General features: G+C 26.5%; 1 protein-coding gene across 1 annotated transcript in view; it reads left to right on the top strand.

The window, feature by feature from the left end:
* Positions 1 to 3,542: 3,542 nt before the first annotated feature.
* The window catches only part of LOC129983733 (uncharacterized), a 63,011-nt gene continuing 51,484 nt past the window's right edge, over positions 3,543 to 15,069 (top strand). Inside the window, exons 1-6 of the mRNA XM_056093332.1 lie at positions 3,543 to 3,956; positions 6,770 to 8,510; positions 9,639 to 9,797; positions 10,428 to 10,607; positions 11,462 to 11,689; positions 12,177 to 12,588. Coding sequence (XP_055949307.1) covers positions 3,672 to 3,956; positions 6,770 to 8,510; positions 9,639 to 9,797; positions 10,428 to 10,607; positions 11,462 to 11,689; positions 12,177 to 12,588 — 3,005 coding nt within the window. The 5' untranslated portion in view covers positions 3,543 to 3,671. The remainder of the gene's footprint in view (positions 3,957 to 6,769; positions 8,511 to 9,638; positions 9,798 to 10,427; positions 10,608 to 11,461; positions 11,690 to 12,176; positions 12,589 to 15,069) is intronic.

Raw genomic sequence — 15,069 nt, 5'->3', positions numbered from 1 at the left:
TTAAAAAAATGTATTTTTAATGGTACCAATTTAATAACCGTGAAAAAAAATTAACATTTTGGCAATTTTTTTAAAAAAATATTTTTTGCTTATTTTTCAATTATTGATTAGATTGCTGCCTTGAAATCCACACCGTTTTCATTGTTTCATCAAATATTTAATCTCGTGATTTTTCTTCCATTGTTAAAAATCAAAGAAGGATTCTGTTTGAGACCTGTGTAATTTACAAGACAAATAACTATATGAAATTATAATGCCGCGAACAAAACCAAACACTTACATTTTTAATAGTCATATATCTATTTCCATAAGAAAGATGCATGCACACTATGAACAGAAGATATGTTAGAAAATTCAAATAAATGGCTTTAATGTTTGAGGATTTGTCAAAATCATGGACATAAAGTTACATTTATGTTAATTAACTGAGAATAAATATAACCAGAATTCCTGGCGAAAGTATCTAGTATAGAAATGTACAGAAAAAAAAATCAAAAGTGAATTGGTTGAATAATGCTATCCTTTCTACAATAATTAAATACTTAAAAAAAAAAAAAAAAAAAAAGAACCAAGAAATTTTCAGAGAAGTTATGGGTTGATTTATACGATACCGCATCAAGAAGAAAAAAAAATAAAATAAAAGAACGAATGCGATTTCACGATTTTATTGGTATCCAGTATATTCGTATTACCACTATCTTATCAAAAACATTCAGTACAGATAATTTGCTTGACAATAGATACACTCTAGGAAATATACTTTTAAAACTTTTGTCACAGATTGATGCACGTAAAATATACTATACATTTTACAATACATTTTAAAAACTTAAAGAATGAAGGAACTGAGGCTTACAAAAAAATTCATCTGCCAAGATTAATATTAAAAACCAGTGAGTGTATTCTTCCTTCGTTTTTCTTTTATACTTAAACAGCCCTACGTGCTTTGTGCTTGGTTTCAGAAATAAAGAAGGGGATAAAATATATATTTTGAAGTCTTCCATTTGATCGATTGGATCCAAAATTTCACATAAATCTACAATTGGTGACTAGACTATATACCAAATTTCATTTATCTTTTTTTTTATCTGTTTTCGAGATATCGTGTTCATAGGCAGTGCGCAAAATTTAACACAAATCAGACAGCGAATCATTATCGGGGCATAAATATAAAACATTGAAATTCGAATATATGGGCTATTGCGCTTTTATCGCTTTCAACTATGTAAAAACAGGCACACTGATAAATAGATAGTCCGTTGATAGATTAAATAAAAATTTGGGTAGAAGTCTTTGATTCTAATAATAAAAACAGTCAGTTTTCCTTTATTTAACATTTTGGGTTTTTGAATCACCTTTCCCGATAAACAGATTTTATAACTTTGTAGGATATTTATTCCAATATAAAGACGAAATGCAAAATTACATTTCTTTAGTCTTGCTGAATTTTGAATTATCGTCTCATAGACAGACAGACATAATTCTGAATCTTCTTTCAAGGAAAAAAAAAAAAAAAAAGGTTTGAAATTTTTTAGATTCATTATAATCTAAAATATAGGTATTCACATCAAAATATAGAATTCGGATTCTTTTCATAATCGCGATACTTATTTTCGCGATATGTTTTTATGCATGGAAGATCCTAGGGTATTGTGAATGCTATGAGCTCATAACATCCCTCGCTCCTGAAGACCTTGCACTATTCATTGATTTTGCACATAGAAAATGCCTTTGTTTTTCAGCCTTTATTTATTTTTGTTTTAAGCAGAATATATATGCATTTGAATATTATCGTACGAATTTTGAGCACTTGATATTCACCAATCCAAAACAAATTGGTTGCTTCGATTATCAGCTCAAAGGTGAAAATAATGAGAAATTACTTGAGATCCAAAGTTAGTTAAAAGAGATTCATTGAATTTTATATCGGATCCAAATTAGACAAAATAAAAAAAATTATTATGATATAAAAAATTATTATAAATTAATAATTATTATAAAAAAATTTACCTTAAAAACTGAAACGAAAAATAAAATATTCTATCAATTTACAAATAGAGTTGTATAATCAAGAAGCAGCTTTTTTTTTTTTTTTGCCTTTTTATGTATTAATTGCTGAAATAATAGTTTTATAAATTTAATTATTTATCATTTTTATATATTTCTAACATCCTCCTAACGACAGTTTATGCAATATAATGTATAACGATGTGCAATAAATTATTATTTAATTTGTGTAAAATTTGCTTTAGAGTTTACAAATTAATTTTGCACCAACTCTTTGCTTTTGTTTGGACCAACGTGTTTTATATATTGCAATGTTTAGAGGGGAAATTAAAAGACAATCTGTCACTAGCAGAAATTTGAATCATTCTAAAACCTTTTCCATCATAAGAGTCGATTCATGGTAAGAATTATTTGTCTGTGGCTACTATTAAGATTCTCAGTCTTTCAGAAAATAGCTATCTTTAAGACGAATAAAAAGTGGTGTATATGAAACAAATAATTAAGTTTTATAATTAATATTCGGTTTATATAAAATTCGGTTTTACTACCTTTTGCATTAACGATATAATTATATATGTGTTTCGTTTTAAAGCACGCGAATTTACAGTGGAGATTATTTTGATATGGATCTCATAATTCTAACCGAAGGCTAAATTATCAGGACGACATTGGAGCTTGGTTGTTCTAAAGACCATCAGTGAAAATTTTCGAATGTCAATGTCTCACCTTTTGCTCAAGGTTCGAGATCAGCATTTCATTCAAGATTCTGACACATTCTTGGATCTTTGTAGCGTCAGGAACAAATCTACATCACATGGGGTCGGAAAGGGGAATCTGAAATTGGAAAAACCCACTACTGGCTTATGTGTCGCTCTCTTTATGAATTCTGTACCAAAATATCTCTTTTATAGTTTCGAATACGTGATGTTAAATAAATTAAACTTATGAAAATCATTTAATTTTTCGATCGATGCCTTTATGACTGACAATAATTTTGATGAGGAAATCTTTAGAGGATAATAAATTACAATTCATCGTTATACAAATATGTAGTTCTAAAAACTCTAATTTTAAATCAAAATTTCGCGGGAAAAAATTTGGCAAATGATATTTCGTGCTCAAATACAAAAACTGTTTGGTACTTTTCCCTTCATCTGATCTAAGTTTGAAGAATACGGCACCTCATTCCTGTTCATTATTAATTCTCAAATAAAATTTGCTTTCTTTATTTAAGAAAAATTACTTAGTATTTCAGATAAATTAGACACTTGCTTATATTAGACTATATAAGCATGCCGTCGTTATGGTTTGTGTTTAGTAAGAGAAGATTTGAGGATTCTACATTCAAAAAAGAGCAATACAGCTTTCTATTTTTCATATAAATCTTAAAATGATATAAACGTCATTCTTGAGTATAATTGTTGCAGTATTTAAGCTTTAAGGAAGTAATTTTTTAAAAAATTAATGACTTATTCAATTTAAATTTCATTTCATAATCGTAATCGTTATATTTCCAATAATCGATTGTAATTTCAATCATGGATTACAATTGTGCGCAAGTTGATGTTAAATTTCGCGCCTGTTGCGGTAGGATACTATCAGCCTCAGGAAGCGTATAATCTGTCAATTTTCCTGTAGTATTAATATTCAATTCTGCATCCTCTATGTATTTTAAAGATGTCCGTTTGTATAAACGTCGTTCAAATATAAAGAGCGCTAAAAGAAGAGTAACCTTGAATCATTTTGATGCCATATTCAGATGTTATGCTTTGATCATCAAAATGGCGCGCCTACGGTTTCCAGGACGGCCTGGGCAAAGAATTGGAAAAAATTACGTAAAATATGTTTATGATGATGTTAAATTGAACGCCGAAATTTGTCATCCGGTGTTTCACAAGATTGAAGTTGGCCTAAAACTCTTCCATGATTTGTTTGGATACTCCGACGAGGTGGGTAATTCTTCATAAAAAAGGGGGTTTTTTTTGTAATGAAACATGAATTATATACAGCATTTTTTACAAAAATCGAGTAGACTTTCTTTATGAGAGCTATGGAAAGAACTCGTTGTTATTCGTTATTATTTGATTATCGAAAACTAGGTTGTTTACAATGACCAAAAATGTCAAATTTTGTTTGTTTGCCAATGTGATAGTGAGCTTTCTTTTTTTTTTTGTATTTTATAAAGAATTTTTATTTTTATTTTATTACCTAAAACGATCTAATGTCAAAAACGTCACGTGGTTTAAATTTATTCTTCTATCGTTATGAGTGCTTTAATTTTGATGTGTATTTTATCATTAGGAATTTTATTTAGATGATGGTAAATATCGTATTTTTTAATAGTGTATAACATTTTTGATTACACTCGATAACATTCTTTAAAGCATTTGTAAATAATGAGAGAATATTGGTTTCTACATTTAAGAATAAACATTATTCAAGGTTTTTCCTTGTTGAAAAACGTTTACAGTTAAAGTTTTTAGTTTCTGAAATTAATTGGTTTAAAAAAGGAAATAACTGTATTTTAATTAAAAAATTTGAAGTTCGATTGATTTTGTCTTTTCTAATTGCCATATTTCTAAAATTTATTTAAATGTGTAAGACATAATCTGAAAGTTATGCATATTAAAACATTTTATATTTTGGTTTCATGTTTTAAAATATATATTTTCAGATACTACTTATTGTGGTACACGATCCTGCGAATTTTCTGTCATTGACTTTTTAATCTTATTAAAATATTTTTTTATATTTACATATGCTGCAAAAAATCTACCTCAAGTCGGACATTATTTTCCTTATCTAAATTGTTTATATCCATTTATAGCATTTTATAATAATACAGGTGAAAATTACGAAATTTCATTTAAAAAAAATCTCCTGCTTTGTGGAGTAACTTTCATTTTTATAATTTATTAAATTTAAGGTAAGTTTGCAACTACATAAAATAAATTATTCTCTCTATATTTTGTCTCTCTCTCTTTTTTTTACATATTGAGAGTAATATCCATTACTATTTGTGTTGAATAAATTTGAAAGGGTATAATATTTTTTTAATATGCAAAATAAAACTATTTATATTTTTTCAATATATTTATGAATATACCATGAACTATATTTTTGCTTGTTACAAGAGTTTTGCATCAATGGCAGAATGTCAGCGAGACAAATATAGTCAAAATATAAATAGTTTTATTTTGCATATCAAAAAAATATTGTACCCTTTCATATTTATTCCATCTCTGTGTATATTCAACACAAACAAAGATGGATATTACTTTTAATATGTAAAAAAAGACAAAATTTAGAGATAATAATGTATTTACTTTGTATAGTTGCAAATTTATCTTAAATTTAATAAACTATACAATGTTTTTTAATATGCAAAATAAAACTCTTTATATTTTTTCCAATATATTTATGAATATACTATGAACCGAATTTTTGCTGCTTACAAGAGTTTTGCATCGATGGCAGAATGTCAGTGAGAAAATAATATATTTGACAAGATTGTTTTTCTTGGAAGATTTCTGACATGTATAATATAAAAATTCACATGCAATATCTTAGTAATTTATTTTAATTATCTAATATTTATTTGATTTCACTGTTATGAAATTTGGTGAATTATTCTTTTCATTCACACTCTTAATATAAATGCAATTAATTTGAAATTTGTGGATCCATCTATTAAAATTAGAGTAAAACTCTTAAACATTGTAAAATTCATATACAATATTTATTCAATCTTTCAAATATTGAAAATGAATTAAATTTGTAATCAATTCTTTAATAGAACTTTAAGTTTATAATGGACAAACTTTGTTTTTGGCTTAGGTTTAGAACCAGAATTAAAATATATACTATTTGATATTTAAAAAAAAAAAAAAAAACATGAATCAATGAATATGAATTTGCTTCTTTGGCATTCAACATAAACTAAAATGGCTTGTTGATTATGTAGATAATTAGTGTCAACTTGAAGAAATCTCAATGTATAGCCTTCCTATATTCTTCCTATATTTTTTGGTTTGAAGAAATAATCATGAATTTATCTTACATTTGAGCTATGTTTGAACAAATTATATTCTTAGTTGCATCTGATTGTTTAAAAAAAAATATAAATAGTTCGAATGGATGATAATGCTTCTGTGCAATTTAATTATTCCAAAGTCTTACATATATTTAAATACAAATTATTGCTTGATATTTTAAAAATAATTAATAGAAAATGTTAATACTCTAATTCTGGGATAGTTTGCCTTTTATGAGATAAAGAATTTCTTAAATTTTTTTTTTTTTTATATATTTTGTCTTATATGAAGTCTTCATTAGATGAGATTTTAATCTATCATTAAACTTATGATATATCTGCTGCCTCCTCTATAATATCACCTGAGATATTAGGTAACTTATTGTTTGGCTTAAAATCTTACATATTTATTATTGTTGTAAAAAAGTTGCTTTCAAAATATTTTTGAACAGGAGTTTGTTTTTTGGTGATTGTCAAAAACTGTTTTTTATTTATTTATTTATTTTGTGAAAATGGAGTTTTCTAAATAGGTATGCAATAAGTAAATATTCATATATTTTAAGGAATATAAAGAGTGGAAAATCATGAAAAAAATTGTTATATATATTTAACTTACTGATAGTTTAAAATTTGCTGTATTTCTTCTTTAAAATTATTCTCTATCTGTAACATATGGTATACTTGCTGATTATTTATTCTATAGTGAAGATGTCTTTGTTTTTCCCTTAGGAGGAAGATTTTGAAGGCTTTACTTTGGAAGACATTGCCCAGGCCGAAGCTACTGTCGCCAATAAATCGAAACAAAAGGAAGCAATTCGGCGTTTTCTTGATTCTAGTAATGAATTTTCTTCACCACCTACATCTGAAATTGATAGGCTACTTTCCTCATCAGATTCAGATACTTCAACATATTCTGTACGCCGTGAAAGAGGCATGCGGAATATTGTGCGGAAGTCATATGATAAGATGATCAAAGAAGGTCTTAGTAAATCAAATGTACATAGTAATAATACTGTATATGTTGACAAAACTCCACAGAGTTCAAAACCAAAGCCATTTGCTAGACAAAATATATCACTTGAGGCAAGGTTTCGATCAGAATTGCCTGTTGAACAATCTAATCCTGTAAATATTTATAAATCAAAAAGTGACAACCAGATTGATACAAATTTGCCTTCAGATAATAAAGCATCAGGGAAGACTTCTATCGTTAGGCATCTTTTAGAAAAAGCAAAACATCAAGTAAAAACTCGTCGTAGACGTAGAAGAACTATGAGACCAACTGTGCAAAGAAAATTTCGAAATAGGTATATTTACCCATCTAAATGTAAATATTCAAATCTGAGGAAAAAATTGTCCACTGTAGAGGAAGATAGGAGCCCCAAAAATAAACTAAGAAAAAAATCTTTTGAGCATCCAGTTTCTAAAAATGATCTTGGTCCTGAAAGTAATAGCTCAGTTAAACTAGAAAGAGAAACTTTAAAAGACAAGTCAAAACGTTCTTTCCCTAGGCGAAAAAGGTTTATTCTACCATCTATGAGTGCTCGATCTTCTCGCAAGATTATACCCCGTAAAAGGTATCTTGATGAATATGAGCTTCCTTTAAAAAAAACAGTTGATGAAGATAGTCAGTGTTCACGGTCCTCTCTGAGTGGCAGCTCAGAAACAATATCTGCCATGGATGGGGGCAGTAGTCCTGAAGATACACAAATGGAAGATTCCAGATACTCAAAAAAGCTTCAGAAAAAAGTAGGCCTCTTAGACCGACCTCTTGTCGTGGAAGGTAAACGCCAATGGAAACCTAGTCTCAAAGTTCAAATGAAATTATCAGAGATGAATTATGAATATCCCTTTGGATTAAAGAAAAACGATGATAGTTCTGGTACTGGTACTTCTTCTGGGTCTTTTAAAGATATAATTAAACCAGACATGGTTAGTAAATATGCTGAAAAAATGGCACAGAAACCCAAAGACAGACCATTTAAAATTTTAGAAAGTTTTAAGAAAAGTAGTTCGCATAGTGTGAAAAGTGAACCAGAAAAGGCAGAGGACAGTTCAGATAACATGGATGATGATAAGAAACCTGAGGATAAACTAGAAAAGGTGGCAGCTAAAATTGAAAAATTGCTCAAATCTCAGTGGGAAGGTCGTTTAAAAGAATCTTCTCTACAATCATCAGTCAAAATGCCAACAAAATTGGAATCGGTAACTCAGTGGAAGAGTGAGCAACAACAGCGAACCTCTAGCCAGAGGAGAACCAAAAATATAATTCGGAAAGCTCGGTTACAATTAAAAAAGAAAAACTTGAACTTAAGAACTCGAAAGTCAGACAAAGATACTTCTGTATCCCATGATAGTCTGAAAAATAATGAAGCTACAAAAAGTGAACCAGGACTTCCTGAAAAAGAAGCTAATACTAAACTTCCCATAGTTGATGCCCCTATTGATGTGCCTTCAATGAATTTATCTAGTAAGAGGATTTTAAAATCTTTACTTTTTTTATTTTAAATTATTTTTTATTGCTTTTGTATTTCTATGTATGCATATAAATAATTCAAAAAAATAGAATTTGTTTTTGCCATTGACTTTTATCTGTTTTTATTGTTTTTACTAAAATGTGCCTTTTTATTTTCTCTAATATGCTTCACATTTTGAAAAAAAAAAAAAAAATGTAACAATTTTATAGGATTATATAGCGTTTACATACCTTTCATTTTATGTATGAGTTGAAATAAAGTTTTCTTTTCCTTCTGAATTCTATTTTGAAAATTTCATAATACATGGGAAATTAACACTATATATTTCTGAAAAATTTTATTGTCCAAATTATTGTTCCTGTTTGTTTCAATTCAATAAGGAAATTAATTAAAATATGTCTATTAGTTAAGTATTAAACAATCGATATTAGCTATATTCCAATAAATTAATCTGCTATTTCAATTTTGATAGAAATGTGGATCTTATATTGCTTATACAAGTACTGTTAATTTTGTTACTGAAAAACAAATTCTATCTAAATCTTTTTTTTTTTTTTGGTAATTATTTTCTTCTCATTGTGAAATGTATTTTGTAAATATATAAATAACCAGTTGCTTATTAAAAAACAAGCTTTATGAGAATCAGATGATTATAGTTTCATTCCCAAAAATTAATTTCTTGCTTCTCTTATAGCCAAATGATAATTTATCACCATTAATATTATTAGCTTAATACGATGTGTAGAACATATGGCATATTTTAGTTCTAATAATCTAAGTAATTTAGGAAAATCGGCAATAATTATATTTAATATACCCCAATTAAAATGCTTAATTCTGTATGTCAAAAAACTGCATAACAAATATTTTCCCCTCTATTGCCCATTTAATTTTTGAGTTATTTAAGAAATAATATCTGATTAGTTTGCATTGCTCATTTATATATCAATTAATATAAATGAAATACTTATTAGACTAACAGGATATGATAAAAGAACTACCTTTATAAATTTATTTGATGAATTTTAGTTAATTAAGATGGCTGAAATATTGTTTGATGAAACCTCATTAATTTGCATTTTTAATTTATTTTCTTTGTTAATAAGAATGATCTTTCTTAGGTTCTCCTGTGGTTAATACTGTTGATACTGCATTTAAATGCATTGTGTGTGGTTTTTCCAAAATATCTGCTCATAATGATGGATTTTCTTGTGGAGCATGTAGTAGATTCTTTGATTCATTTGCCAAAACACCAAAACAGTATTTTTGTACCAAAGATGGTATGAGGCTTCTATATATTTATTTTGAAATCTTATAACTGATTTTATAATTTTATTTTAAAACTGAGAATTTTGCAATGTATTGAATTTTATATTATCTGCTTTAAATCTTTAAATGATAGTATTAAGTGACATTTATCAAAAAGCTTTAATGATAGTATATAAGCCATTTTATAAATTTAATTAAAATTTTCTATTTTGTATGATTTTGATAAATGAAAGCTTTTTATAAAATTGATAACATGTTATTGTCCTTGAAATATAAAAAAATATATATTTAGTTACTTTTTATGTGTTGCACTTTTTAACTAATTAACAAACACTTGAGATAAACCATAAAAAGTATATCTCATTTCTTGACACTATAAAAAAACCAAATGTTTGTTTTAGATTTAAAACTTCAATTTAAAATAGGAAGGAGAATGGTTTTCTTGCATATGATGACTTAGTTTATCCTATTATACATAAAAAATAAAATGTCTCTGCAGAAAATATCTTGGATTACATTTTTTTTTTCTCTATTTTGAATACAATTATGAGTTTGAAATTTTGTAGAAGTTATAATTTTAAAGTATATTAACCATAATATTCTTTTATTGTGCACTAATAATTTTTAAAACCTTTGTATAGGAAATTGTATTATTGATGGAGTTAAAGATTCTGCATCACGAAAATTAGTGAACGCTAGATGTAAAGCATGTTGGCTGAAGTTATGTATGGAAAAATTTCCTGTTTCTTCAACATTGAGGGACCAACTAATAAAATATGTGCCACGTTTAGATGCTCCTCCACATAATCCTCTGCTTATAGGTATTTTCATTGATTAGGATTTTGTCATGAAATAAATTGTTTAAAATTGTATTTGTTCAGCAATATTTTTTTGTCAAGCATTGTTTTTGATAAAGATTTTTTTTTGTCAACTTTTTAAATTATTGAAATGAGCAAAATGATAATAATCTTACTGCATAAATAATTTTTAATATATCTTTGTTAGAATGTTAAATATATTTTCAGGTAAAGGGATTTTTCTTACTCTGACATTATCTGTTTTTTAATCTGAAAATTGTTAGAATGTTAAATATATTTTCAGATAAAGGGATTTTTCTCACTCTTGCATTATCTGTTTTTTAATCTAAAATATATCTAGAGAAAAATTAAAATTTGCTATTTTAATAAAGTATTGTATTGTGAAAAGTTGTATATTTCTGTTAGATGGATATATTAAGGCAAAATAGTTGAGTGAGATGAAAAGGTGATCTATAATCTGATAGATTATAGGAAGAAGGGAAATTTGAATAATTTCTTCAATGAAAACTCTTATTTATCCTTATTCAGGTATTCATAGAGTAATTGGAAAATAATTGTTTTGAATATCAATTTTTAAGAATTAAAATTTGGATTCCCGAGAAGAATTATCAAAGACTTTAATGATGATTAGAAGTATACTTCAAATTTTTCACACATAAATAAAAATTTAATTTAATTATGGGATTATAATTAATAGGGTCTTTGTTTGACTTTTTAACTAAGCTTATAGTAGATTAGTTTTTAGATATAATTTATAATTAATCGTTCATGTTTCTTAGAAATTTTTGTATTTCCTTATATTTTGGAAAGTATTATAAAACTCTTAATAAATGTTTATTTTATTGCATTCTTTGTAGTTGAAAACATAGAACCTACTGAACCTATAGAGGAAGGCATTGTAAGAGGACCAAGAATAAAGCATGTGTGTCGAAGGGCTGCAGTTGTTTTAGGCTTACCCAGGGCAACATTTCCAGAACCTTCAGAATCTAAAGAGTCTTTCAACTTAAGTGCTTTACCTCAAGAAGAAAAACAAAAAATTCTTGAAACTGTTCCTGTGGAAGAGAAAGTTATATCTGCTGATCCAGGTATTTTAGTATAAATTTACCATCTCTACTTAATATTTCTTTTATTCGTAAATAACAGGCTGAATTGGTAATTGGCATATTATAAAGTATGTAAATATATGTATATAAAGTTACAAACACATAGGAAATATCGGTGACAAGCCTTTCCAATTTTTTAAAAACTTATTTGTTGTGCAGTTTTTTTTAAATAACTTAATTTTCAAATTTTTATTAGTTTATTTTCCTTTTGCATTTTCTTTTATTAAAAAAATTGTCAAAAGCATTATTCATCACCTTTTTTTATGTACTATTTAAGGCAAAGTAAATGTTATTAATAAAAAAATTATTTTCGAAATTAAAAAAAAAATTATAAATGGAGCTTGAAGGCTCTGTTTTCGATTGAGTAGTAGTTAGTTTCATTGTTAGAGATATTTTAATCTTGCTCTAATATAAAATGTCACGTATGAAAAGAAAATAATTATTTTTAAATTAAAATTTTATGTTGTAGTGGCTTCCACATCAGAAATCAAACCATTGCCAACAACTTCAAAAGCTAGTAAACAGCAGGTGAAAAAGAAGTCCCATAAAGATTTCAAAGTGAAAAATCGAGTACATTTGGACTTATTGAAGAAGTCATCTCTTCTGATACACAAGGAGCAGAAAAGAAGGAAACTGCTCATGAAAAAGTCAATGAAGCACATGCACAAACATTCCTTTAAAAAATCTTTAAAGGTTGGGAGAAAAAGTGAAATGAAAAAGACCTTAAAATTCTCCTACAAGAGTGCTGTCAAAACTTCTCTGAAGACATCTCCAAAAATAGTATCTACAAGACCATTAAGAACTAGGAAGTTTAGGAAAGTGCGTTGTAAACAGTGTGAAGGGTGCCTTGCTGAAGATTGTGGAGAATGTGCCTATTGCTTGTAAGTTAGTATGAAGTGCTTTTAGCTTGTTCATTTATTTCATTCATGTTTTTATATGTATTTTTTTTTTGTTTGAGAATACTAATTTATTTCATATATTTTTTTAATGCAACTTAAACTATAATCAACATGCATTTTGAAACATTTCATCAATACTTTTGTAAAGTGCACACATATTTATTATTTAAAACTGTATATATGAAGAGATTATATTCAAAGAAATTAGGATATAATTTTTACTTTAATATTATATGTATTTAATGACAAGCTTGTTATAAGTTTGACGAATCACTTATGTGAAAAAATATTAGCTTTTATCTTCAAATCACGGGCAAATAATTTTTGCTATTTATCAGGTTAATTTTAAATCCAGATGAATATAGAATATTATTGGTAAATTATCTGGCATTGTTGTTGTGAGCTGAATTTCTTAGTATAAAATTTGTTTATTTTTAACTGCTGTTATGAATTAACCTGTTTTTATTGGTGGAAAAAATATTTTTATTGTAATATATATTGAATGTCCAAATTTTGCTCGGACTAAGTAAAGCAGGGCCTATCTGTTGATTGAAATAAAAGGAGATTGATATAATTCAACCTGAAAATTAATTTTGAAGATGTGAATAGTTAGGAGATCTATGTGTTTTTCAATTGACAAATGTACATTTAAAGTCGGTCACAGTTTAGATTGTTTTATTAGGACATTTATTTTCTATGTTTGTCTGAACTTAACATTAATTTTTGTTAATTTTAAAGCTATTTTTTACATTTTGGATGGCATAATTATTTCTCTAATTTGATAATTGTATATTTTCCACTTTATTTATTGTAAAATAACATCTATACTTATTAAAGCCATATTGCAAAAATTGGCTTGACATTTTATGGATTTTTCCCACCGTTAAAAAGTGTGATCTTTAGTAAAACTGTTTAAAGCCTTATTAATATCAAAAATATTATTAGGTATAGTTGAAATGTCTAATTTAATGTTGAATACTATCTTTACTGCAAAAGGCTTATAGATGTAGTAATTATAGTAGCATGTTTATACTTAGATTTACTTGTTGACTAAGATTAGATTAAATCAGTTAAATTTAAACTTCTTAATATGGAAATGTTATTTCATTTTCAATTAGTTTGTATGCTCAGAATATAAATTTTGGTATGTAGAATTAATACTGATATTTAATTAAAAAATGCATGTTGAAAAGATTTTGTTTAATTTTTATGCTACTATATATACAAATAGTGTAAATATTAAACATATTTTATTTTATTAATTTATGTATGTTTTAAGATTGGTTTAAAATTTAATGTATTCCTTTTTTTTTTTACCTTGTTAATGTAAAATATTTTTAATTTGAAAATAAAATGAATTTGCAGCCAGAATTTGTCATGAGATTATTTACTTCTTATTTATTAAGTTCTAGGGAAGTTGGGTTTAAAAAGAAAGAAAGCCTTATAACTTATGTTAATGTGAAAGGAGAAACGTGCATTAGACTGCTCATAAATATTTCTATTCATCAAATTTTGAGATATTCAGCTGATAAAAAAATTGATTCCAATTTTTTTAATTTAACTTACTGTATCTTTTACTTTATTATAATAATCACTTTTGAATGTGTATTCGTGTTAATGGGTTTTCAGGAAATAAATAGCTTAAAATTGTCTGTTCCTCATATTTTGTAATGATTACTTTCTAAGATTTAATGGGTTATATAAGTTTTCTTTTTGTATTAGTTGGAGTGTCATAATCTAGAATATTTATTTTTATAAAATAATTTAATAAGTATAAAAAAATATTACTTTTGTGTAGTGAACATATTTAACACAATTTCTAATGTCATTATTAAAATTAACAATTTAAACCTATCTTCATAGTTTTCAAGAGGTTTTTTTTTTTTTTAAATCTAAAAATTCTGCCATTAATAAAATAAAACCATTAAAAGTTGCGTATATATAACTTATATTAGTCTATTAAGTATTTGGTATAATTTCATTAGGGAAGGGACGGGTTTTTGTGAATGATTTCTTTACAACTTGAAGTTTATGATAAATAGTGGGATCTAAAAGTTTGTACAAAAGATAGAAAACATAATTATTTATGCTTTGTTTGAGAACAATGTAAGAAAGACAAATGTGCCTTTAATATTTAAACATAACATAATTAGGGCTTTTAAATTATTATGTCGTAATAAACTGAACAGTATTAGCCTGTTGTGTGCAGTTCACAAAAAAAAAAAAAAAAAAAAAAAAAAAACCTTATTGGAAAGTTGTAAACAGTTGCAAATTGAATTTTCTTTGCTTTCTGGGTATTTGGGACAAAAAGAAAAGGATTGTGTTAATAAATTGTGATGTTGAAGCTACTGGGATAATAATGATTTGAATGTAATATTCTTATTTATTGATGAAAATGCTAAATAAAATTTATTCACCAAAACTGATGTCATTTTAAAAAAGATATCATCAGCATTATATTCC

Source organism: Argiope bruennichi, chromosome 9, assembly GCF_947563725.1.
Source record: "Argiope bruennichi chromosome 9, qqArgBrue1.1, whole genome shotgun sequence".
NCBI classification, from domain to species: domain Eukaryota; kingdom Metazoa; phylum Arthropoda; class Arachnida; order Araneae; family Araneidae; genus Argiope; species Argiope bruennichi.
The sequence above is the reverse complement of the archived record's forward strand: the minus strand, read 5'-3'. Positions and strand labels throughout refer to the sequence as shown.